Source organism: Sitophilus oryzae, unplaced genomic scaffold, assembly GCF_002938485.1.
Source record: "Sitophilus oryzae breed Bouriz unplaced genomic scaffold, Soryzae_2.0 scaffold_684_pilon_pilon, whole genome shotgun sequence".
In the NCBI taxonomy this organism is placed as follows: Eukaryota; Metazoa; Arthropoda; class Insecta; order Coleoptera; family Curculionidae; genus Sitophilus; species Sitophilus oryzae.
In genome coordinates this window covers 1,376,379-1,403,985 of record NW_022147289.1, presented here as the reverse complement: position 1 = coordinate 1,403,985, position 27,607 = coordinate 1,376,379, and the positions used below count along the sequence as shown (strand labels likewise).

At 31.7% G+C, this 27,607-nt stretch overlaps 1 protein-coding gene across 1 annotated transcript in view; it reads right to left on the bottom strand.

The window, feature by feature from the left end:
• Positions 1-8,010: 8,010 nt before the first annotated feature.
• The window catches only part of LOC115888174 (transcription factor SPT20 homolog), a 75,692-nt gene continuing 56,095 nt past the window's right edge, over positions 8,011-27,607 (bottom strand). Inside the window, exons 18-22 of the mRNA XM_030907790.1 lie at positions 24,770-24,932; positions 17,213-17,337; positions 17,051-17,150; positions 16,619-16,720; positions 8,011-8,890 (exon numbers count right to left, since the gene is read on the bottom strand). Coding sequence (XP_030763650.1) covers positions 16,620-16,720; positions 17,051-17,150; positions 17,213-17,337; positions 24,770-24,932 — 489 coding nt within the window. The 3' untranslated portion in view covers positions 8,011-8,890; position 16,619. The remainder of the gene's footprint in view (positions 8,891-16,618; positions 16,721-17,050; positions 17,151-17,212; positions 17,338-24,769; positions 24,933-27,607) is intronic.

The following is a 27,607-nucleotide window of genomic DNA, read 5'->3' as shown; positions in this document are numbered from 1 at the left end:
TAAAGGTAAATTTGATTAAGGTTTACCGCATTTTAATCTTACCGTTTTTGAAATATTTAGGTTTTTGTCAAAATACAGTAATCATTTTAATGCTTCATTTCCAAAACCAAAAACCTTCTTTGAAAACCAAATATTGTACTGAAGTATTTCTATTTACTAAATTTTATGTTGCAATAATAAAAATTATACTACCTTATACAGAGTGTCTAAAAAATTATTTTAAATAATTACTAGCTCTAAACAGCAATAACTTGTTTAATTTAAATGGAACACCCTGTATATTTTACGAGAATCAGATGCACAATTTAATGGTCTATCAAATTGTATTATACCATTTTTTACCTATCTCTTCAAGTTTCCGTAGAAAATGTATTTTATTTTAATTTAGATCTCATTTATCAATATATCAATGGAATATTGACATTTAAGATTATTTTTAAAGATGTAACAAATTTTTAAATAGTACAGATAATAATATTTTCGATATAGTTCGTTTATTTCATTAAAAAAATTAAAAAAAACTGTTTAAATATTTGTTAAAGAGGACCAATTAATATGATTCCAGTATTCAAATTATATTAATTGACTGTCTGCGTTCATTAATAATAATTGCTCCAAATACTAAAAAACTGAATTTTGTAGGTGTATTAGACAGTGTGGTAAAAAGTAACACCTAAAAAACTGTATTTCATTTTTTGATGAATGCTTATTTATAACAGAGACGTTCATTTTCATAACTTATTATTATATTGATTTCTGATTCAAATCCACACTTATATACTAAACACAATTAAGGACGTAATTAATTAATATTTGGGCGGAAATAATGGTGGTATATTTAATTAATGGTATACTTTTTTATAAAGATTTAAATAGTTTTCTTTTTGTATACCAATGGGCTAATAATATTATCGTTTTTAGCACCTGTATTTTTACATTTGTTGTTTTAAAAACAATCTAAATGTCAATATTCCATGGGTATATTGATAAATGAGGTCTAAATTATAAGAAAATTCATTTTCTACGAAAAAATGAAGGGACAGGTAAAAAGTGGTGTTATACAATATGATAGACAATTAAATTGTGCATCTGATTCGCCTAAAATATACAGGGTGTTCCATTTAAATTAAACAAGTTATTGCCGTTTGAAACTAGAAATTATTTAAAATAAATTTTTAGACACTCTGTATGAGGTAGTATTATTTTTATTATTGCAACACAGTAACTGCTCAATAAATAAACTTCAGTAAATATTTAGTAATAAAAACTTTGATAACCTTGGAGAAGTGGAGCCTTAAAATGTTTACTGCAATTTCACAAAATTGAAAATATTTCAAAAACGGTAAGGTTTAAGTGTGATAAACCTTAATCAAATTTACCTTTATTTTAATCGTAGAAACTAAAAATGTAATAATATACAGGGTGTTCCATTTAAAAAAATACAACTTTGATATTTTTTATTTATTTGGGACACTCTGTATCTTGTAAAAATATTTTTAAATTGTAGCTCTAATAGTCCTTCAACGAACCCAAAACTTAAATTTCTAAAAATCTAATCGTTTAGCTATAATACTCCGTGTCGTATGTGGTGAACAACCCTGTATATTTTTAACAATTTTATTAACTAACTTAGTAACATTTTTTGACAACGTAAAACAAAATTATTGAATCTACTCTACATTATAAGTTTTTAATATAACTAGAACGGCACTGATAAACCGGAATTTAAGACAACCATATTAATACGCCGTCGCATTTCACCCGAGTTTGTTAATATGCTCCTTCCAGAATGTTTTTATTCAAAGTATGTTATACTAAATTTCTATTGCAAAAAAGCATCAGTAATTAAACGTTTTATTTTTTTTTTAATTTTTGAAATAATGCTTTTCATTTATTTTATTTTATTCGATATTAAAGTAATATTTTTGTCATTTTTTTAGGATTTCCGATAACACAAAAAATACTATTGTAATCGCAAAACATTTTCCGATGCACGTCATCAATCATATCGACATTGACACTAAAGTCTATAAACCTGACTAAATGAAATTTTGGCAAAAATGTTTAAATTTGTTGTACAGGGTGTCCCACTAAGAATAGCTCTCGGCTGTATCTCGGAAAGTATTAGCCGTAGCGGCAGCGGAAAAAAATATTTATAACTAAAGAGGCTATGGGAAATTGCTGGAAATTATTTTCAAGTTTGTAGAACGACCGCTAGGGGACGCAACTGCAACAAAAAATAAGAAAATAGAGTTTTTACACAATTTTGCCTAGATAAGGTGTACTATAAGTAAGATCTTAATAATCTTCAGGAAATTTTGAATATTTTTTGTTAGAGCCATTTTCCCCTATCTACCAAAATAAAGTGGTGGGGGAAGGTTAGATCCATTTTTATTTAAATATTAATAACTCTGGACTGGATGGTCGGAATCCAACAAGCGAGGGCTCGTTTAAAAGAGCGTGTCTTACTCTATATTGTACCATATAAATAATAATAATAAGCTTTTGAACGTAGACGCTAGGGGGCGTTGTCTTACAATTTAACAAGCATTGCGCGTTTTTTTCAAAAAAATTAAATGCAATAATATATGTAATTTTAGCTGATAGTAAAGAGTAGTAAAAGCTTAAAAAGTCAGCGAAAACCGCATCTTGATATCTTCTTTCAAACCGAACATATTAGCAAAATTATAATAAATACCAAAAAATAAGCCCTTAATTACCTTATTTTTAGAACACGGTATCAGTAGCCCTCTTGATTATGCCCATTCTAACATAAAAATAAGATAGAAAGAGTTAGTTTATTTTAAAATCGACGATATACCAGAATAGCATAATATCAGATGTATTAATATCTAATAATTAAGAGATTAATAACAGTGAATAAACGATGATTCAGTGAAGTCATGGTAGACTTTGGAAAAAAGTTGCTGTTTTTATCTTATTTTTTTGTTAGAATGGGCCTAATCAAGAGGGCTACTGATACTGTATTGTAAAAATAAGGTAATTAAGGGCTTATTTTTTGGTATTTATTATAATTTTGTTAATATCTTCGGTTTGAAAGAAGATATCAAGATGCGGTTTTCGCTGACTATTTAAGCTTTTACTACTCTTTACTATCAGCTAAAATAACACATACTATCGTATTTAATTTTTTTGAAAAAACGCGCTATGTTTTTAAATTGTAAGAAAGCGCCCCCTAGCGTCTACGTTCAAAACTTTATTATTATTTTTATGGTATAATATAGAGTAAGAAACGCTCTTTTAGACGAGCCCTCGTTTGTTGGATTCTGATCATCCAGTCCGGAGTTATTATCATTTAAATAAAGATAGATCTAACCTTTCCCCATTACTTTATTTTAGCCGATAGGGGAAAATGGTTCTAACAAAAAAAATCCAAAATTTACTGAAGATTATGAAGCTATTATTTATAGTACCCATTATCTAGGCAAAATTCTGTAAAAAATCTATTTTCTTATTTTCCATAGCAGTTGCGCCACCTAGCGGCCGTTTTACAAACTTGAAAATAATTTCCAACAATTTCTCATAGCCGTTTTAGTTATAAATATTTTTTTCCGTAAGCCCTACGGCTAATACTTTCCGAGATACAGTCGAGACAATTTAAGATACTAAGCAGCTCTTCATTTAACTTTGTAGAGCAAATGATTGTAACAGATATTTTATTTAGATTAAAGCTGCAAAAATTAGTTTAAACCGAATTTTATCATCGTTATGTTGGTCACATTGCGCCGTTTTCAGCAAGGTTGTCGTTTATTATATTTGACAATTATCCTAATGTCAGTCATTATTTTGTATAATATTGTGTTGTTATTGAATCTTTGTGAGTAATTCTTGTTTTTTGCCTATTTTCATAATCTTCTTTTTTAAATTGTACTTTAAAAACACAAACAGTTCTTTAAAGAACTAAATTTTCGAGTTTTTGTATTGCATTTCTTGAAATTGTGTTGTGGAAAATATGCCGAAGCATTTAAACAGTCGAAGCAACGAGCTTGTAGCCTCTCTGATAAACTATTTTGAACGTGAACGTGACAATAAAGATCCTTTATTATCCTTGACTGCAGTCAGAGAAGTAAGTTTGTTTGATAAGCACATTACACCACTTTCAAAGTTATTTCTACGTTAGTTTTTATTAAATTCTCTGTTTATTAGTTTCTGCATTAATAGCACCCTCTTACTTGTTAATCCATAATAACGCTTAGAATAATCTTCATAATGGACTAATTTTTGCCAATATGTAATAAGTAAAATAAGCTATAAAACAAATAAATCAATTAATTACTAAAATATTAGTTATTAAATTAAAAATAAAACGTAAAGATCTTTAAAAAATGATATAATAAATATATTGTTTGTCACTTTTAAATTAAGATTCATCTCATAAATCCATCACAATCTGGCAGCGCTGTCGCCATCACTTGTCATCGGAATTTGTTTTGCGATTACCATATAAAGAAGACCTATAAAACACAATGTGTAGTTCTGAATTCATGAACGCTTTTATACAAAATGTTTCATCTACTACAAACATTCCATATTTCTTTTTATTATCGTGTAAAAAATATAGAAAAATCAATAAATTAAGCTAATCTTCATTAAAAATACAAAATACCTATTTTTTCAAAAATGTATGCTTAGTGTTTGTATAATAAAATTATGCGTTTCTATAAAATATTTTAAGTAAAAACAGAACACCAGTTATCTGTGTTTGGGCAGTATTGAGTTAGTTCGAAAATTAAATATTACGTTTTACTATACAGGGCAAACTTGAACGATCTATATAAAACTCTAACGCGTATTTTTAGATTTGTATACCTTATTTGTACACCTACCTATACGAAATTAGTTCAAAAATCGGTCCAACAATTAAATTGATGAATAGATATTTTTATATAGTTTTATAACATTTACAATAATTATTTATCTGTTATATCTGTTATAGAAATCTTTTTTATAGTTTTCTAGGACACATTTTTATAACTTTTACAGTTATTTTTTAATTTATTATAATGTTTCAATAAAATTATTTTTTTTTTTTGGTACTAACTAGCGATGGGAACTATCGAATGAATTAGACTATCGAATGGTTACTGAATGAATGATTTCAACTATCGAATGGTTTCATTCGAATAAAATCATTCATTCATTTGTATACTAAAGCATATGTGACAACCTCGCCGTGCGACTAAATGGTTATCGTTAGCCACGACTATCGAATGCTTTTTAAAAACATTAAAAATCATTTTCCCACATCCAAAATAAAAAGTATTATTACAGTGTAACAACAGAATATTAATAAAAAAATGCAAAATATATAGTCATACTATCCCTAACTAACTATAATACCAAAGAATAATATTCTTTGCTAATACCAATTAATAAGAATATACGGCAACAGCGCCGTTCATAATGTATTTTCTGTGTAAATACTAGCACCTCAATAAAAAAAATAATGTGTCCTTATCTTTATCTGACTCAAAATCAAAGATGCCGGCTTTTTTCGTACCATTGCCACCGACCGCCGACCGCTGTCGGGTTTCCTATAAAATATTTTAAGTAAAAACAGAACACCAGTTATCTCTGTTTGGGCAGTATTGAGTTAGTTCGAAAATTAAATATTACGTTTTTACTATACAGGGCAAATTTGAACGATCTATATAAAACTCTAACGCGTATTTTTAGATTTGTATACCTTATTTGTATACCTACCTATACGAAATTAGTTCAAAAATCGGTCCAACTTTTATAAATGAATGGTTTTTGCTGCCGAATTAATATATTTCAAGGCAGATGACGCATCTATTCGATATTTTTATTCGAATAGTTTTCGACGAATGTTTTCTTACTAGCTATCGAATTATTCGAATGAATTGCAACTATCGAATGTTTCGATAGTATTCATTCGATAGTTCCCACTACTAGTACTAACTATTTCGATCATTGTTGGTAGCTCCGTATAATGAATTCAGATTTTCTTACTCTAAAAATGTTTAAAATAAGCCATTACATCAACTATTAAAAGAATGGCTATCGGAAAACTAAATTAGTAATATACAGTGCATTTAGATAAACATCAGAAAAGCTGAGGTAGAATTTTATATAAATTTTTCAAGAGCCCTGTATATAGTCTACGATGCCTAGCCTAGGCAAAACACAGTTCGCATTAGTACAAATTTACATGGTATTTATACGAATAGGATATATACAATTGCTGTAAGGCTTTATTTCAAAAACGTTTCAGGCTATAATTTGGAGAAATACGCATGCTGTATTGATATAACGAGGATTAGTAGTGTCTTATAATTTTTTTATCTTAGTTTAGTCCAGCCTTTCCGTATATGTCTTTTAATTTTATGTAAGTAAAACAAAAAGGAACCTTCAATTTTTATATTGGCCATTATCATTTAAATTCTTGCCTAGTCTGAGTAAAAAATTGTCAGAGATTGAAATGAGACTAGAAAGAAATATAATCGTAAATTTCATAAATTTGATGAAAAATAAAATGTAAAAAAATATAACAATATAAGACAGGAAAATAATAAAACAATATAACGTAGAAATATCCCTATATAAAAAAAATATTTTTTTTAAATTGAAAATTAATTTATATTGTATAAAGTTGATATTATTGATTACCTCAGTCAAATTAGTGACAAAAAGGCCCATCGGTGGAAAAAAATCCCACAGTTTTGAAAATGGTTTTAAACGATTCCTCTAGACTTGGGCTGATAGGTGTCAAAAGTCCCCGAAGATATACGATGAGCTCGAGGAGTGGGGAGGAGTTAAGTGTCAATTTTTTCACTTTTTTAAACGATATGCCATCTACCGAAAAACGCTCTATATATAAAAGACTTGTATATGAATTTTTAAAGTGGCTTAGCCTAAGACGTTTATGGATGTAAAGCACCAGATGGCGGGGCGTATTTCACAGTCTTTTACTACAGAAAATTATTTTTTGTTACTCCGAATTTTGAAGCGACCAATAAAAACAGAGAAAATAAAAATCGATAATTTTCGGACTGTGCCAATTGGTTACTAATCCACCAGATACTTTTTGTCTATTAGATATGCTATAAAAGCTGGTAATTATACAATTCGACCATTGTAAATACCCGACAAATTCTTCAAGGCCGACGAGGCCGATGTTTCTCACTGATAAGAAATAAAAAATGCTTGTATAGATAATTTTCGAGATATTTTTTTTTCGAATGCACATTTTAAAGTATTTTATATTCTTTGTCCGCTTGATCTATTATCCTGGTCGCATGTATGGAAGTTCTGTTTCTTCTAGTTTTAAAAAATGTTCTTATTTCTTTGTAGTTGTAGTGGTTGTAGTGTAAAATGATATTAATTTTATTAAGTTGAATTATAATGTTTAGTGTAGAATACCAGAAATAGTTTAGTAGTGTTTTTATAGTTAAGTTGTAGGTGAAGGGATAATTTGGTCATTTTTTCTTTTTGTTTGATTAATTAGTAAGTTTGATCATTTGTTCAGTGTTGAATACAAGAAGTAGTTGTATAGTGTTTTTATAAGAGATTATATTCGTTTATTTTCTAGCTGAGTAGTAGGTGGAAGTATTTGGATATTTTTTCTTTTTATTTTTCTTCTAATTGACTATAATCGCTAAAAACTTAAAAAATGGCGCTTTTTATGATGTCATGGCCAATTATGGTTTCCATTTAAAAAAACATATGTTTGTGTCATATGTCAAAAATTACAGGCTTTAGAAAAAAACGCAGGACGCAATCTCATTGAGAATGTGATTATCTACAACTTTTATCTGAAAACTTTTTGTCTCAAATAGACTATAATGGAATTTGGGACAATTTTTAAAATAGCCAAATTTTGTTTTTTTCGAAATATCTAGTAATCAATGAACTTTTTCAAAAATCTGAAAGGTGTGATTTTATAAATTTTAGACGTGACCTATGAAAAAAATGCATTCAACCAATTTTGTAGAGAATTTTCTGAGCTTCAATTTTCTGTATATGGTATTTTTTCGTGTCATATTTTCCGAGATATAAGCTAAAAAGTCATTAAAGTGACATTTAACCTCTCCCCGAGCTCTTCGCCTATCTTGGGGGACTTTTGACACATATCAGTCTAAGTCTATCAGAGAAATCATATAAAACCATTTTCAAAACTGGGATTTTTTTCCTCCAATTTCTCTAATTTGACTGGGCTAGATAGCAAATATTATAAAGAAACAAATATTATACTGTATGGTCGAGAAAACGGCGTCAGCGATGGCTATGAAATGTAGGACGCTGTCGTTCTATATGTAAATTATATCGGAAATGTCATCGATTGTCATTTCCTAGCCAACTGGACGCCGTTTTTTTTCGATCATGCGGTATTGTGGTAATACATCAAGCAAACCAGATAAAAGAGATTGGTGACGTCTTTAGGGCATTTCGTAAATTACTACACATTGTCTCGAGCAATTGTCATTTGATTTGAGGTTATCATTTTATTGACGGATATCGATCATTGTCATTTTTGACATTTCATAATTCAAGTATATTTTAAATTTTCAAATATTCTATGGTACAACTCTTTGACAATTACGAATAAAAAGAAACGTTTATCACAATGCATTTTAGCAACCTTAAATAAAATAATGTTTTTTTGTATGTAATAATAAAAGTATAAATAATGGCGATATAAAAGTTGAAGGTGAACAGTGTTTCTCACTCTATGGGTGCTTAAAAAAATAAATCTTCATATAAACAGAATGGGTTTGGGAAAAATTTCTTAGACAGCTAGTGCTTAAAACTTAGAAATCTAACAGATAATATTGTAGCCCTTCATTGTGTTATTAAAATACGAAAATATTTGGAACATTATCTTTTCCGTAGCACTGCACTGAACTACCTATAAACAAAATTAAAATACAAAATTAAAACAATACATACTTATTATTTTTTAGTTACATAATATTTAAGACCCAAAGTGAATTTTAGGGGTTTAAATTTTTTTCGTAAATTTTTAGAAATCCATGTTATACATATACAGGGTGGTCCGAATTGTATTCCGGAAACATCGGCAACATATTCTGCAGACAAAAATAAGTAAAAAAGTTCGTATAAATATAGGTCCTAAAATACTTAGTTTCGGAGATACAGGGTGTAGAAGTTTCATTTTTATTTCGATTTTTTCCAAATAATTTCTGAAATAACGTCAATATTTAGATGCAAATTGGTGTCTGTGAGTTTTTTGACATGAAAAATTTGATTTTGATGTCAATACGACTCCTATTTGTAGGGGGCGTAGTAAGAGTAATAAATTTCGCCTGTACCTGTATAAAACTACTGAGTGAAAAAATATACATTTCCGTGATTTTTTACGTAAAAAATGTCTCTTGGTAAAAATCGCTACAAGCAACCGTTCTCATGATATTTAAAATGGAAATAATCAATATGTGTCATTATTGACAAAAATAAACATAGATTGTATATAATAAATATATCGTCAGTGAAACGTGATAACCTGTTATAGTAAACGCCACGAATGTTTGGGAGTGATTCATCGGTCGCTACCATGTGAACTAATCTGTTCAAGGTCACATAAAATTTAATTCCAGTGCCGTGGTCTTTCAAATTATATAATAATCAATATATAATCTGTTGTAATTTGTTGTTTTAACTGTCAAAATGTCTTGTCAAAACATATATTTGGTTATAAATATAAAATGGAATGCCCCATTGGTCGCACTGCAAGCACACCAATGGACTGAAGCACAAAAATGAATCAATCAAAGAAACGCGATATAGTATCGTCTTTGTCAATCACGCTAACATTTTAGAATAAGTAGGAGGAGCGCAGGCAGATGATTAGACCGGGCCTTTAAAAACCTACGTCTGCGGTAAAAATTTACGTTTTTAATGTAAAAATGATAGCGCGCGTGTCGATTCTAACTTCATCAAGCGATGAATCACTCCCAAACATTCGTGGCGTTTACTCTAACTCCATTTTTTACATGAGTAAGTTTTTTTATACCATTAGAAAGAGAAAAAAATACTCTAAGTATGGAAAGCAAATACATTTTTTCCCATTAAAGAAAATTTGTTATTTTAAATCAATAATATCTGCTAACTCCCTAACTAAGTGATCTGAAATAGCCACCGGAATGCTGCTATCTCCGTAATTTCCATTACGATCACGCTAAAGCAAACACACGGATTCTTACTCGTATGTTTCTTTAGAAACGTACGTCGATCCAGGGTCACACTAGGCCAAAAGGACCCGGGTGGCAATGCAAGGAGGGGCCCGTGTGGATTTTTTGGCATATTTTTCGGCTCACGTTTTGGTCAGTTTTTCCCTATTATATACAGGGTGAGTCTTAAATAAGTGTAAATATTTTTAGGGGTAGTATATTTCGACCCAAGAAACACGATTATGGTTTTTTTTGCGCAAATTTTTTTCTTTTTGAAAATTTGGAATTTTTAGTTTAAAAACATACTTTGTTTGTAATATGGTAACATAGGTAGTAGATTAAATTTACAAGAAAGAAAATACAATGATTCTCAAAATTATAACAAAAAATGGAAATTTTAAAAGTGAAATAACTCGGTTGTTTTGGATTTATTTGAAAAAACGGTAAAGAGAAAATATTATGTTCCTTTTATCGAGATTTACCAGCCCTGAAAATGTTTGCACTTATTTAAGACTCACCCTGTATAGAAATCAGGGAACTACCCTTATGCAAGGTAAACCAATGCAATGCATATGCCATAATGCAATGCAAAAGCAAATATTGTTAAGAATAAATAATGAACAATAAAGGGGACCCGCGAACGCTCTGGGGTCCCCCTAATAGTTATATATATAATATGGCCAGTCCGACCCTGCGTCGATCCGTTCTGTAAATACGGGGTATCCGTAAAGGGTAAGGGGAAAAACGAAATTCTCTATATACGAGCAATTCATCGGCATGCTATAAATAATTTAAATAACCATTACTTACCTACTTGTACAAGAATTTCCATAATAACTAATCAGTTTTACTTTTTTCAACGTTTTTCCACATAATTTTTACAAAAATTAAAAAAAATAAGAAGAATAATAATAAAAATTTAATAAAATCACGCACTGTTTTTCAAGCTCGGTAAATATACCGCTGTATAAAAATTAGGATAAGCATGGAAGAATTCTACAATATCTTCTAAGAATTATAAGATTAATTTTTAAATTATTTTCATATTCATTAAGTCCAAAATGCTGCTACTTCAGTTCTTTACCGTTTTTTGTTCTCCTGTAAAATTAGGAATAATGGAGTTAGCAGTTTATCACATTTCACCGACGATATATCCAGTAGATAGTTATTTGACTGAAATTATAAATTTGGAAACTTTTATTTTCTATAAATTAATCACATAAAACTATTAATAATTTCACTCTAATATCTACTTAGTCATCATTACAGTTGAGGGTTGGAACCTTTGGTGTTAAACAGCAAAATAAAAACACTAAATCACCACAATACACCAAAACACTTTTACTTTTACACTGGACGCGCGTTTCGCTAACCATGTTAGCATCATCAGCAGATGATTATAAACTAAAGTACAATCTACAAGTTGAGCGTTTATATACTCGCCCAGTGGGCACCGAGGCGTGGCAAAAACCAGCCAACCGAGTCAGAGCCAACTGAGCGTAACAGTTAGATTTCCGCCACCAGAGTAGTAGGAAATAAAGAACTTGGAAGGAATTGACCGTTGTCTCTGTTCATACCATTCTTTACATTTATTAATCTGATGCTTTCATATGCATCTAATTGCCTGTAATTTGAGACTTGTTTAATTAATTTTAAATTATTAAGATCTATAAAATGTTCTTTATCAACAATATGTTCGGCAACGCAAGATTTATCCGGTCTACCATATCTTATCTGAGCTAAATGTTCTTTAAATCTAGTTAATATTGATCTTCTGGTTTGCCCAACATATTTCTGATTACAATCTTTACAAGAAATTTCATAAATACCCGACCTTTCCAGTGGAGGTGTTTTATCCTTTGGATTACCTAATAATTGTTGTAATTTATTATTAGCACTATACACAAGTTTATAATTGACATTCTTAAAAATTCATTTTAGACCACGGGATAACTCTCTATCAAACGGTATCGAAAAATATTTAGACGTTTCTTTCTCCACTTGAAAAGTCGAATTTTCAGAAATCATTAATCTATACCTACGTTTTCTAATTAATTTATCAACTAGTGAAGGAGAATATCCATTACACTCAGCTACATTTCTAATTTCATATCTTTCGTTGGAAAGTGGGAAACTAAGTAATCTATGAACTAAGAAATTTAAACTAGCCATTTTATGTTCAACACTATGATGTGATTCATTAGGAATATATCAGCGTGTGGTATTTTTCCTATAGATATCAAATTCCACGCAATTATTAGTATTTCTAATAACTAATACATCTAGAAATGGTAATCTGTCGTTGTTCTCAATTTCATGCGTAAATTTAATGGAAGGAAAACGATTATTTAACTTAGAAATAAAATTATCTATGGTGTCTCAATGTGTGTCAAAAACAACAAAAATATCATCCACATACCTAACCCATACTCTTGGAAAATACTTAAACTGATTCTTAGCTTCCACTTCAAACCTGCTCATGAATAAATTAGCCAAAAATGGAGACAATGGATTACCCATTGCTGTACCTTCCCGCTGTTCAAAAAAGTTGTTATTAAATTGAAAACAGTTTTGTTTCATACATAACGATGTAAGCTCAATATATTCAATCACAGTTTTGTTGTCGAGACCATTTGCGTTCAGTAATTCCTTCAAATAGCCTAAAGTATGTGGAATTGGAGCACTTGGGAACAACGAAGATACATCAAAGGAGACCAAAATTTCACCTTCATGCAATGTTATATCTTTAATTTTGTTAATGAATTCAATATTATTTCTAACTGAGAAAGAAGGTTCATGATCAGGTAAATTTTCAAACTCACTTGATAACCATTTTGCCAAATTATAAGTCGGAGAACCTACAGCCGAAACAATTGGGCGCTTAGACTTGTCCGGTTTATGAATTTTTGGCAAAGCATACAATTTTGGTAATGACAGATTGGATACTTGCAATTTCCTCTTTAAAGAAAGATCAATAAGGGTGTTACATTCTTTTAGAGTTTTTTTAACGTCTGCTACCATCTTAGACAAGGGATTCTTCTTCAAATTTATGTAGGGGCTATTATCTATTAAGTTGTTAACCTTATCGTAATAGTCTTTTTATCTAATATACAACCTTTATTTCCCTTTATCAGCTTTAGGTAGAAAACAATCTTTGTTACGCAAACTCTGTGACAATATTGTGCTCCTTGTTAGATTTTAATGATTTACTTGAAACGATATTTTTTGATAACTGATTTCTACAAGCCTCTCTTGCAAATACTTTAGAAGCCTCGGGCAAGTGCTGAATAGCAGTTTCAACACCAACGACGATTTCCTCCAAAGCGCTACCAGAGTTGGGCAATGCAAACTGTAGATTGTACTTTAGTTTATAATCATCTGCTGATGATGCTAACATGGTTAGCGAAACGCGCGTCCAGTGTAAAAGTAAAAGTGTTTTGGTGTATTGTGGTGATTTAGTGTTTTTATTTTGTTAGTCATCATGTTTAATTTATGTCAATGACGATAGGCACTGATAATTTCTATTCCAAATATCTGGAGAACCATTACTCGTAGCGATTTTTACCAAGAGACCTTTTCTACGTAAAAAAACGTCGTAAATGTATATTACTCAGTAGTTTTATACACGTACGGACAAAAAGTTATTACTTATCAAAACAGTTAAAAAATATGTAGGTGGCGCCCTCTACAAGTAGGAGTGAGTCATATTGACATCAAAATCAAATTTCTCATGTCAAAAAACTACCAGGAATCAATTCTTATCCAAATATTGACGTTACTTCAGAAATGATTTGGAAAAAATTGAAATAAAAATGATACTTCTACACCCTGTATCTCCGAAACTAAGCATTTTAGGACATACATTTATACGAACTTTTTTACTTATTTTTATCTGCAGAATAAGCTGCCGAAGTTTCCGGAATACAGTTCGGACCACCCTGTATAGTCCAAGAAAATAGGCTTCAAATACGAAGTTTTGGTAAAAACATGAATTTTTGATATCATTTACTTTGAAACGTCTAAAAACGAATTGTAAAAGATTTTTAGGGGGCGAATTTAAAAAAATACATAATTAAAAAAGTTATTTTTTCAGAATTCCGGAGAAACAGTAACGACTAGAAAAAAACATTCAAATAAAAGTTGTAGAGCGTCAAATTTTACATAAGAAACATCTCTATAGTCTGTCCAACGACAAAATCCTTGACAGTGATAGATGTGTCTGTCATTTTAATTTCAAAGTAATTTATTTTATTTTACAAAGAAATAAGTTGGTACAATTGGAACGCATAATACATTTAAATTTTGAGCGACAAGTGATTACTTCAAAATATTGTGTAAAAAACTGTATAAAACTGAAAAAATCTAATATTGGTTAATTAACTTTAATCTTATTTTTTTTTCTGCAGTACTAAAATGTATTATTTACCTATCGTGTGATGTCATTTTACAGATACTCCAGTTTTTGGTATCATATACGAGATGGTATACAACTTCATTTGTAGCTAATACAATTCTGGTAAACTGTGTCTCTGGCGGTCTCTGTGCACCGAATATTAACTGTAAACTATGGTCTGGGTCAACACTTAATTTTAAAAAACACGAAACATAAGTAACAACACAGTCCAAAATGCAAAATGCAAAATATTTATCATTTCTATTTAACATAATTTGACACAAAATTATAACCTATAATTTGGCAAGAGTTTGACAATTCTTAAAAATCTTAAGTCGAGTTCATACGCAGAGGCGTCCGTTTGTCGTTCATCGTTCCGTCAAACTAATAATATTGAAATATGATCTGTTATTTTTGAAATAAACCAATAAAACTGGTTAAAAACAACAAGAGACGACGCATGACATATTTATTTATAAACCCATCCATAGTTAACTTAAAAAATATTAGAAACTTTTTTTAGTGAAATAAATGGATTGGTATGGAAGTCATCTGCTTTTTTTCTGTCATCGTCTGTCGAAATCTTACCTGAGAAAAAAATCAGAGTATATACTTTTTTGTTCAAATCAAAATCAACCGAGATAGGGTTGCTAGAGTCTAGGGAACAGCTTTTATTGAACATTTTTTTCAAAGTCGTTATCGTTTCTCTGAAATTTGGAAAAAAACTTTTTATTTATATTTTTCACCCTTTCTCGGGAACGAATTTATAAGAATTTGAATTGAAATTTACAATATTGCGAGCAAATATATTTTACATTTACTGGGTATTGCAATTTCTATGTCACACAGTACATAGGGTGGTGACAATTTCGATGCTCAACATTGGCGTCTCAGAAACTACGAGAGATACGAATTCGGTTAAATGGGACAAAACTTGCGTAACTAGAAGTTTGATAAATACCTATGAAGAAAACCCCGGTATCTTGATTAGTTTCGGATTTATGTCAAAAAAATGAAAATAATATGTTTATTTTAAATGACAATATCTTCAGAACTATTGTATCTATTGCAACGTAAGTTGGTAGTTTTATATTTTTGACCTCGGCCAATTAAATGCCATTTTCAGAAGCCTTCTAGATTTCGCACAACAGTCAAGTTTTTATTTTCTCATGGCCGCCATTTTGAATTTTTATACTATTAGATAGAGCGAAAAAAGTGTATACGACGCTATCTAATTTTTATTCATTATTATGTAAATTCACTAAAAGAACAGATTTTTTAAAAATTCGCTTAAAATCAAGTCTGCCTTAGAAATCCAATTGACACTTTATATAACAGCAAGTTAATTTTTGTTTACTCTATTAAGTGTCAAATCTGGAAAGCTAGAGTAATTTGAATTTCTTGAACTGCCATGTCTTAAAATTACCCTGAAAAGGAAATAATTTCTGGCGGTCAATGCAACAGAAATTCACTACTAAATCTTATTTTTTTAAATAAAAACTTGACTGTTGTTGTGCGAAATCTAGAAGGCCGAGGAATTTTCTGAAAAGGCCGGACGCCGGACCAGAATCAGTTGTTAAAAATCGATAATCCCTGCTAATATGCTTTAATGCGCAAGCCATCCCAAACTGTTCTCAATTTGGACCATGTGCCGAAATTACCGTTCTCAAATCGTAACTAAACGATCCTAAGGTAGGTTGGTACGCAAATAGGATCGTCCGATAACCGTCAAATCTCGGTTGGAACACATTTGAATTACTGCGCACGAGCGTGATCCTTTGGTGACGGTTCTGCGGCGGGTTGGAACAGACCTATTGTCATTTAAAATAAACGTATTATTTTAATTTTTTTACATAAATCCGAAACTAATCAAGATACCGGGGTTTTCTTCATAGGAGTTTGTCAAATTTCTAATTACGCAACTTTTGTTCCATTTATCCGAATTCGTATCTCTCGTAATTTCTGAGATGTCAATGTTGCGCATCGAAATTGTCACCACCTTGTATATTAAAAGGTAGAGATTTAAACTACCTCGGATAATATGCCTACTAACCTCAAGACTGTTCTTCGCTTGATCTCCTCGGCTTGTTTCCAACGCTATTCGACCGGTTCATATAAAATTGATATTGCTGCATAGCTTCCAAGTTTCTCGGATCTGTACATCAAAAAAGCCTTCATAAAACACTTTACTTCGTCAGTTGTATCTATTTCTATCACAGACTATAACAATCAATTAAATTGAATATTAAAAACTATAGCTTCCATATTATTAGAAAAAGTCAATAATTGTCAAAAACGTGCTATTTTATCTTCGTTAAATTCTTCGGATCTTCGTTTTTTTTTCTTAGTTAAAAAAATAGTAAAATGTTGAATAGTGAAATAACAAAAAACTATGTCAAATTATTTGGTTCTGAATCGGTCTTAGCAAACTTTAAAAAAATTATTGGTCACTTATCAAGATTAAAATGCATGTCAGTTAACTGACTTGTATTCGGCGATATTTTGATCGTGACTGGCGTTCGTTGCAGCGCTCTTGACGTGATGTTCGCTTGGTTTGGAAGGTTCGTTTGACAATTGTTTGACCTCTGAAATGTAAAAGAAAATCGTTAAAATGCTTTCAAAGATTGGTAAAAACGAAAGAAATTACCTGTAACGGAGAGAATAACTGGAACTGCGTATTTCCCTGGGCTAGCTGTATCGTTTGAGATCCTGAGTTGGCTCGCAAACTTTGTTGCGATATATTTTTCGTATTGCCAGAACTAACTAAATGAGCTGAAATAAAGCAGTATATTAGGAATGGGATTTCTCGTTTATGAGTAGTAGTTCATGAATCTTTTGAACGGGAAAGCGGTAGTAATGACCCTTTCCGTCCGTTAAGTGCTGCTAGGAGGTGGATTGTGTTGATGTAATTAATAACGAGTGTTAAACCGCGAGACCAATGCGGTGTACAACCACAAACCAATGCGGACCAATTGTGTGGACTAATGGTACCGATTAAGTTACAATGCTAACAAATGGGGGACATTGACCAATTTTGCAGAGCCAATGAAACCAATTAAGGGGAAATTGACAAATTTTGCAAAGCCAATGAAGCCAATTAAGGGAAAATTAGGAACCAATTATGAACCAATTAAAGGCTAATGTAAAATTAGCCTTTAATCGACGACAGGGTTGCCAGATTGGACCCTTAAACGCCATTTAGGATATTTTTAATGATTAGTTGACGTTAGCACAAGAAAAATAATTATTTATTGAAGTTATTTACAGTGGCGTAAATACAAAATAATGGTTTCCGTTAAATACCTTAAACTGGTAAAATCCGTTTGACACGAGCAAAAATTATGGCGAAAATCATTATGTAATTATTTCAAAAATCTGGTCGTTAAAATGTTTTGAGGTTGTTTTACTGAGCCTTAGTTGCGTTTTATATTTGAATTACAAAAATCCTGGAGAATATTTTGAAAGCGCCAGCAAAGGACCTACCTCAAAAACCTCAAAAAATCATATTTTATTAACAAAATATTCAAATTAATTATGGAATACTTTTGTTATTATGTTTGCCATAATTTTCGCTCCTGTAAAATAGCTGTAAGCTTAAAAAGAATTTGACGCTTTGGCAATTCACGTCGAGAGAGAGGATTTTGATGTCAAAGGTTGGAAAAAATCTGGCAACCGCGACCAGCACCGGCGTATTGTAAACGAATAAATATAATTCGTACGACGCAGCACGTATTTTCACTGTTTTCTTCTATCCGTTTTGTTTTGGTTTTACTTTTCTCTCGGTACAAAATAGGATGTTATGATGTGTAAGACGTGTATTAGACATTATTAAGCTACATAGTAATACGGTAAGAACTCTTGTAGGTATTATTAAGTTCAAAATTTAATATCGATACCTACGGTATAAAATAATAGGTGACTTATGCCCAAGCTTATGCAAAGGGTTTGCCAATAAGTGTTCAAAATTTAACTTGTAGTACATATGTTAGAAGATGCAGGACAGAAATGAAAATATCAGGACTCTCGTATTGATCTATAATACCTAATAGTAATAATAATAATATTCTATACAAAATTATTTTTGAACCAATCTTTTTTGACAATTCGTTGACATTTACCCAGAGATATGAGATGGGGAGAGAATGTGCTAGACTGCACGAATTGCCCATAGATATGAGTGGGGGAGGACATACATACTACAGAGTATCTGAATTATGACAATTATTTGGGGGAAATGGGGAAATGGTGCTAATTCAAATGACCAATAGAGGGCCAATTACGACAATTCTTGAGGGAAATGGGAAAATAGTAGATACCAATTCAAAAGACCATTTAAGACCAATTATGACAATTTTTTGGGGGAAATGGTGAAAATTCTGAAAGACAAATGTGCCAATTAAGAGCCAATGTCCAGTGTAGAGTACACAATTTTGGGTCGCGGTTTACCCCTCGATTAATAACTGTTTATACAGGGTGGTGTACCTCATTCGCCTCGGTTGATTATACGAAAACGGAAAGATGTAGAAACAAATTTTTTTATGGGTATATGTAGAGAGACAATGTGCATCAATTAAAATTATTTCCAAATGTATAGGGTGTGTCAGAACTTAGATCCATACCAAAGTTATATTTTTACTTATGGAGCACCCGGTATTTTATTTCATTTTTGGATTCTTGGGCATAAATTAAGGCATTTATTATAAGGATTTAATATGTTTAAATGCTTTGGTTTTTGAGTTATTTAGAGATATTTAAAAGTGCATGCTATAATAAAAAAGTTTGTCAGACCTTGTACGTTATACTTTTCAAAATTAATTCTTGTGCTGACTTTGAAGCCAGGGAATAAACTTTACTAAAAAAATTATTGCTTCCTTAAACGTATACAGAGGTATCAAAAATTGCTGGTCTTTTTTAAATATTTATTTTACATAAAAACTTGGTTATTTCATTAATTTTTTAAAATAAGTCGAAGCAGATTTAAATGCTCTTTCAAACTATATTAGGGTTTCCCGAGTGGTTTCCTATATCTATCTTGCTCATTTTCAATAAAAAGCGATTTTTCAATAAAATGGAAATCAAGATGGCTGGTGTCGCCATGGCGATTTGCTAGTGACAGTAGCTATTTTCAAAATCGACATTAGTTTATAGATTTTATTCAAATTTATAACAGTTTACTTTAATTTACCTACAGTAGTTTAAGAAGTAAGTATTTATTATTGTAGCGTTTTTTATAAAACATTACCACTGCGAACGACAGCTTTTCGTTGGTAGAGCAGTCGTGGATAAGGCATTTCACTGGAAAGAAACTAACTAACAATAATAAATCGAAAATACAAATATTGGGCGCCAGGCATGAACAGAAAAAAAAAACACAGTTGTTTATTACTTAAAACTAGTGACTATATTCATTCATGATGTATTCTGATGGTAAATAGCATTGTACAATTTTAATAATTATTATAGTGGTTATATGTCGAGTAAAAAAAAGCTATGTATGTAAATAATATTAAATAAGTTCTACGAAAAGACTATGGACAAATACAATGCGTGTAAAGTTATAGAAAATATATGGAAGGTAGGCACTACTTTATTTAATTTGTTAAATTTTATGCGATGTTAAATCTGAGATGTTGCAACCCGTAGATTCTAGAATCTATGTTTGGTTATTCATCTGTTAAAGTAGCGCAATAATAATATCTATAGAAAGTAATACTATTACAAGACGTAATGTAATGAAACCTAAGATCTAAATCATATTGTAACTACTAAATCGACATGAATGTTCTTAACGATCTAACCAATAAACATAGTCTGTACGATATTATTAAAGATGTACGTTATTATGTTAAGACTGAAAATCGACTGAAAACCAGAACCTAAATCTACACTTAGCTGTTCTTGAGGCAATCCTGTTTCAAAGAGTAGCAGCGTGAGGTGGGCTCATATTTCTGCACTGTCTCTGGGCTATCCTGTTGGCCAATACAACAAAAGAGGCCAGAATGAGGACACCATGAATCAATACAGCCGTAACTATTGACTAGGCTTAGAAATGGGAACGAAGCAACATGGGGCTTAAGCTACATCCATACTCTGGCAATATGGGGACACTACCCGTACCTTGGAACACGACTAGGACCTTGGATAATGCCCGTACCTTGGATACTGTCCGTACCTTGGACAATGTCCGTAACTTGGACCATAACCTTGGAATCAATACATATATATGGGACACCTGCCCATACCTTAGGCCCTAAAAACACGAAACTCTTGTTTAAAACCAAACAAGGTCTAATAAACAAAATAAACTTACCTCGAAACACTTCCGAGGGCTCAATAATAAACAAAAGAACTGTCCTTTCTTCCATTTAACATTCTGGAGGACAACAGCAAAAGTACACCAACGTGTCAGCAAAATACAAATACGAGTTAAGGTGGGCCAATCCAAAACTCTACCTTGTAGCTTCGAAATAGCAGCTGATTCAAATTATACAGCAAGATTTAATTAATTGCAATTTCTCTAAGCAAGGCTCTGAAGGTGAGCGTCTGGACAGAGGCCAGACAAAAAGTGAAGTTAAGCGCGGAGAGCGAAACCTTGAAAATAAATGCCCACAGAGCAGCACAGGATTGTCGACTTGAGAACGTTAGAACTACGCCAAGCGCCTCAAACAAATTATCCGGCCTGAACGATACGGAATCGGGTGACGATACGCCAGACATCGTATATCATATATAAAAAAGACATGTAACGAACTAAAAACGTTACATTATTTTATCAGGATAAATAAAGAAGTAGTTCTTTTTGATTTATATTACGATAACTTGTAGATATATTGGATTTTCTATAAAAGAACCAATTAAGGCAAATTCATTTTCTTCACTTCCAACGACAGGTTTCTGCCTAATATTTTTCATATATCACACTATCAACTCTGCCATATAGGAAAAGTAGTTTTTCAAAGGAACCCTTGTCAAGAAAATTCCTATTTGGATATCTTTGAGCATAAACCCTTCAGGCTAACAAGCAATTGTCCTCACAAAATAAAATCGCTAGTAACATATCCATTCCTTCCGCCAGCAGATATTGCTTCATTTTGTAACGTTTTTAGTTCGTTACATGTATTTTTTATATATGATTTATATGATGTCTGGCGTATCGTCATCGGATTCCGTATCGTTCAGGCCTGATAATTTATTTGGCACGCTTGGCGTAATTTTTACGTTCCCTAGTCGCCAACCCTGTTATCGTTTCACTGTTCTGTGAATGCGCGCGCTGTCAAGATCCTTTCAAGGCGCCTCTCTGCGTTTTAACCTCACTTTTGTTCACCCGGCTTTTAGAAATGGTATATATATATAAACGGGATTTGGTTTAAGTATTTAATACTCATTTCCAACTACAGCCTATTGCTGCCTTCCCGTTACCCTACGCCACACATCTCGATTTAGAGCGTCATCAGCTTCTAGGTTACGAGCTTCCATTGCTTATGTAACCGTTCCGTTCCAGGATTTTCTAGGTCTACCTCTCTTTCTTCTGCCCTGGGGAGCCCATTGAAAAACTCTTTTTGGCCACCTGTTATAAAAGAGTTATACCTGGCATACGCAGAACATGTCCAAACCATTTTAAGCTGGATTTTTCGATTCGATCCAGTACTGTCTCCTCCGATGCATTCATGATACGCCTGACCTCGATGTTTGTCTTTTTTCCATCCTAGATATACCTGCACTTCTTCTAAGGTAGTCCATTTCAACAACTTGGATTTTGCGCTTCGCGTCTGCACTCAGAGTCCACAGCTCTGAACCATAGCAAAGAACTGACTCCACCAATGTTCTTCCAAGTCTCTTTTTAGTTGTTGCAGATAAGTTTCGGTCCCACCAGAGGCTGTTTTAGAAATGGTAATAATTTAAATCTTGCTGCAAAATCTGAATCAGCTGCCATTTCGAAGCTACAGGGTAGAGTTTTGGATTGGCCCACCTTAACTCGTATTTGTATTTTGCTGACACATTGGTGTACTTTTGCTGTTGCCCTCCAGAATGTTAAATGGAAGAAAGGACAGTTCTTTTGTTTATTATTGAGCCCTCGGAAGTATTTCGAGGGTCTTATGGACGGACTGTGTCCAAGGTATGGGCAGGTATCCCATATATAGTATTGTCCAAGGTACGGACTATTTCCAAGGTTATAGTCCTAGGTTATGGTCCAAGGTACGGGTAGTGTTCCCTTGTACCATTATCCTATGTACACATGTCCTGTGGACAAGTGTCCCCAATAGGAATGATTTTTCTTACATATAAAGTGCCCCAGCGTGGATGTAGCTTGAGCCCCATGCTGCTTCGTTCCCATCTATAAGCTAGTTAGTAGTTACGGCTGTATCAATTCATGGTGACCTCATTCTGGCCCCTTTTGTTGTATTGGATGGCCGAGTACAGAGATGCGAGACTACCTCACGCTGCTACTGTTTGAAGATTACATAAAAAACAGCTAAGTGTAGATTTAAGTTCTAGTTTTACATTTAACATTTAAAACATTTTCAGTCTTAAACAATAACGTACATCTTAAGTAATATCGTACAGACTATGTTTAGTGGTTAGATTGTTAAGAACATTCATGTTGATTTAATATTTAAAATATGATTTAGATCTTAGGTTTCATTACATTACGTCTTGTTACACCATTTTTTTTGACATATAACCACTATATATTTATTAGAATTCTACAATGTCATGTACCAGCAAAGAACATCATGAAATATAGTCATTAGTTTTAAGTAATATACAACTGTGTTTTCTTTCTCTGTACATGCCTGGCGCCCAATATCTGTATTTTTTTGTTTATTGTTATTGATTGGTTTTCTCTCTAGTGAAATACCTTATCCACGACTGCTCTCCGATGAAAAGCTGCCGTTCGCAGTGGTAATGTTTTATAAAAAACGCTACAATTTTTATTAATAAAATAAAAAATACTTACTTATTAACTTTATTGTAGGTAAATTAAATGAAAATAACCTGTTATAAATTTAAATAAAGTACATAAAGTAATGTCGATTTTGAAAATAGCCCCTAACTGTCACTAGCAAATGGCCATGGCGACACCAGCCTTCTTGGTTACAATTTTATTGAAAAATCGCTTTTTATTCAAAATCTGAGCAAGATAGGTATACAAAACCCTAATATAGTTTGAAAGAGCATTTAAATCTGCTTCGACATACATATTTAAAAAAATACATAGTGTTGCATTTGAAATAACGAAATTTTTAAGCAAAATAAATAATTAAAATAGACTTAAAATAGCAATTTTTGATACCCCTGTATACATTTAAGGAAGCAATCAAGTTTTTTAGTAAAGTTTATTTCTCTGGCTTGATAGTCAGCACAAGGATTAATTCTGAAAAGTAATGTACAAGGTGAGAAGATTTTTTTTATTATAGCATGTATATTTAAATATCTCAAAAACCAAAGCTTTTAAACATATTAAACCCTTATAATAAATGCCTTATTTTATGACCAAGAATCCAAAAATGAAATAAAATACCGGGTGTTCCATAAGAAAAAACATAACTTTGGTATGGATTTTAGTTCTGACACCCCCTGTACATTTGAAAATAATTTTAAATTATGCAGATTGTCTTCTCACATATACCCATAAAATATTTTGTTTCTACATCTTTCCGTTTTCGTATAATCAACCGAGGCGAATGAGGTGCGCCACCCTGTATATTTATTAAAAAAGTAGAAAAAAGACTCAAAGTCTCGGTCTCAACGTTTATGCAATGTTAAACTGTTACACATATATGAGCGAAACACGTGTAATAGTTTAACATTGTATAAACGTTGAGACCGAGACTTTGAGTCTTTTTTCTACTTTTTTAATTTGAACCAGGTCTCGTTGAGAAAAATGGATGCATTCTTTAAACTGTATATTTATAATTAATTTATTTTTGTTTCCTAAAATATTTCGATTAAAAGAAAATATGTAAAAGTGGGCAACACTGTGCTGTGCAAGCTTAATTCACGTGACTAAAAGTTTATTTGATATGAACTATATTTATCCTAGTCCCCTGTTTCTGATACAAATACAAAGTAAATTTGAAAATAGTGCATTTTTAGACCCCCTTCGTATCTTTTCTCAAGTCTCGTAAAGTTTTTCAGTTAACCCATGAAGACCTCTTATAGTTTTTTATTTTCCCTCAATAAGGTATATACTTATGCTTACCTAGTTGCGAAGGTCCCGCCGTACTCAATGCATCGCCCTGAACGACTTGTTGGGAGCCCTGCGTCGCCAAGGACTGCGTCTGCGTGGCAACGCCGGGGGGAAGAGACACCAAAAGACCGGTGGGCGCGCCCCCACCGCCGGGCACAGATCCAGAGACGATAACCTGAAAGTTGCATTTAAGTAAAAATCCGCCACGGTACAGGTTGACTCTTTTTTTTTATTTTATTTTACGCCTGGGGGAGCACAGGAAAATGGCAAAGAAAAATGTTAACTTCGTCAGTGACGTCCAGGGTTGTATAGGTAGAAAATTTTACATATTCTACCGTATTTTCTACACGTAGAATATTAATTTTCTACACCAATTGTCTACATGTCCAGATGTAGAAAATTAGTTATGTATATTGAAAGCCATTTTTGACGTTTATATTAGTTTTAAATACTTTAACACAGTGAGTAGCACAACAAATAGATTAATAAAAATTAAACTAATTGATATCTATTATTTAACCAATATAGTAATTAATTAATATTTTTTCGTGTTGATGAGTTCTTTTAACGATAAGACTGTTTTTCTATTGCAAACAGCTTCACATATAACATTTATTACGCGCGCTACCATTTTTACATTAAAAAGGTAAATTTTTACCGCAGACGTAGGTTTTAAAGGCCCGGTTTAATCATCTGCCTGCGCTCCTCCTACTTATTCTAAAATGTTAGCGTGATTGACAAAGACGATACTATATCGCGTTTCTTTGATTGTTTCGTTTTTGTGCAGTCAGTCCATTGGTGTGCTTGCAGTGCGATCAATGGGGCATTCCATTTTATATTTCTAACCAAATATGTTTTGACAAGACTTTGACAGTTAAAACAACAAATTACAACAGATTATATATTGATTATATGACTTGAAACACCACTGCACTGGAATTAAGTTTTATGTGACCTTGAACAGATTAGTTCACATGGTAGCGACCGATGAATCACTCCCAAACCTATTTTAAAAAACCTTTTTAAAATAGGTTGAACGCGATGGGGACCAAAAATGGCCGACTTAAATTCTGTTTTATCAGTGCCGTTCTAATTTTATTTAAATACGTATAATATGATGTAGGTTAGATTCAAGAATTTGTTGTTTAATTTTTACGATGTCAATAAATGTTGGTAGGTAGTTATTAAAATTGTTATAAGATATATAATTCTAATAAAAATAGATAAGTTATAATAATTATTTATTAATACAAACATTCGATGCGCTACTGAAGCAGGTAAGTTAAATCGACGTGTCTAAATTCTTTGATTTCTAATCCTCGACAAGTTGTAAAGAAAAGCAAAAATCCAAGAGAAAAAATACCGTGCTGGCAACTCTTACTTTTGGGTCGGTATTTACATGTGTGGAAGTAAATCCCATAGGGATCTTATTAAGTCAGAGTGAGAAAAATGCGCCGATGTGCTGTTGCGGCGTTGCCATATTTCTGCGGTACGCCTTTCTCTATCAAGTAAAGTAAAATCACGATCGCAAATCGCTTATTTTTAAAAGACTTTTATTTTCGAAAATATAATTAGATAAAATCATTAGATATGTTTCTGAGCATCTGAAATGGAATTATAAGGATATCATTAGGGTGTCCATTTTTTTATAACGAGAAAACGTCAGTAATCGCGTTAATTTTTAACACATAACACGCGATACCATAAGAGCTACTTCAGATATTGATTGAGCACAGGAAAATGGCAAAGAAAAATGTTAACTTCGTCAGTGACGTCCAGGGATAGGTAGAAAATTTTACATATTCTACCGTATTTTCTACACGTAGAATATTAATTTTCTACACGTAGAATATTAATTTTCTACACCAATTGTCTACATGTCCAGATGTAGAAAATTAGTTATGTATATTGAAAGCCATTTTTGACGTTAATATGTATTAGTTTTAAATACTTTAACACAGTGAGCAGCACAACAAATAGATTAATAAAAATTAAACTAATTTATATTTATTATTTAACCAATATAGTAATTAATTAATATTTTTTCGTCTTGTGGAGTTCTTTTAACGATAAAACTGTTTTTCTATTGCAAACAGCTTCACATATAACATTTATTAGTCATAATGTCTATTTATCCATCAAATACACTACAAAAACAAATTTGACACAATTTACAAAAAGAACACAAATTTAAAATCTAACATATTGTTGGAAATTGAAATGAACTCCTTTAACACCACGCCACGTGTCAAACTTTTGAACAAAAATATTAAGGATGGAGCATATCAAAAAATTGGCGCCGGGAGGCACGTATAGCCGCCCATACTAAAATATGTTAATAAAAAGTTGGTAGGCAGTTCTTTTAGTTTCAAAGTAAAGGAATTTTTCTATTTTTTTTTATCTCAAAAACTGCGACTTTGACTGATTTTGATGTTATTACAAATTTTGTTGCAAATATTATTCTTAATCTTAAATTGAAAACCGCGTTTCGGCTAGGTACTGTAATTTTGGAGTTACGATTTTTTAAAATTTTTAACCCCCTCCCATACATGCGAAAAACAAAGCTCCCATGCGAAAAAATATAGCAGAAATATTAAGAAAGTTTTTGAAAAAAACTACAATCAATTATTTTTAATGTATTTCGAAATATCGATTTTTGAATTCATAAACAATCTAATAGCGCGACCACTGTCGAACACCAACTCAATGCCACTTAGTTTTACCAAAGTGCAAGCGTTTCTAACTTGCACTTAAAAATGTACAAGTTATAGGGAAAATTACGACTCGTTAAAAAATAAACAAATAAAGTATCACAAGACGTAATTAAATCGTGAAGTTGAACGCATGATG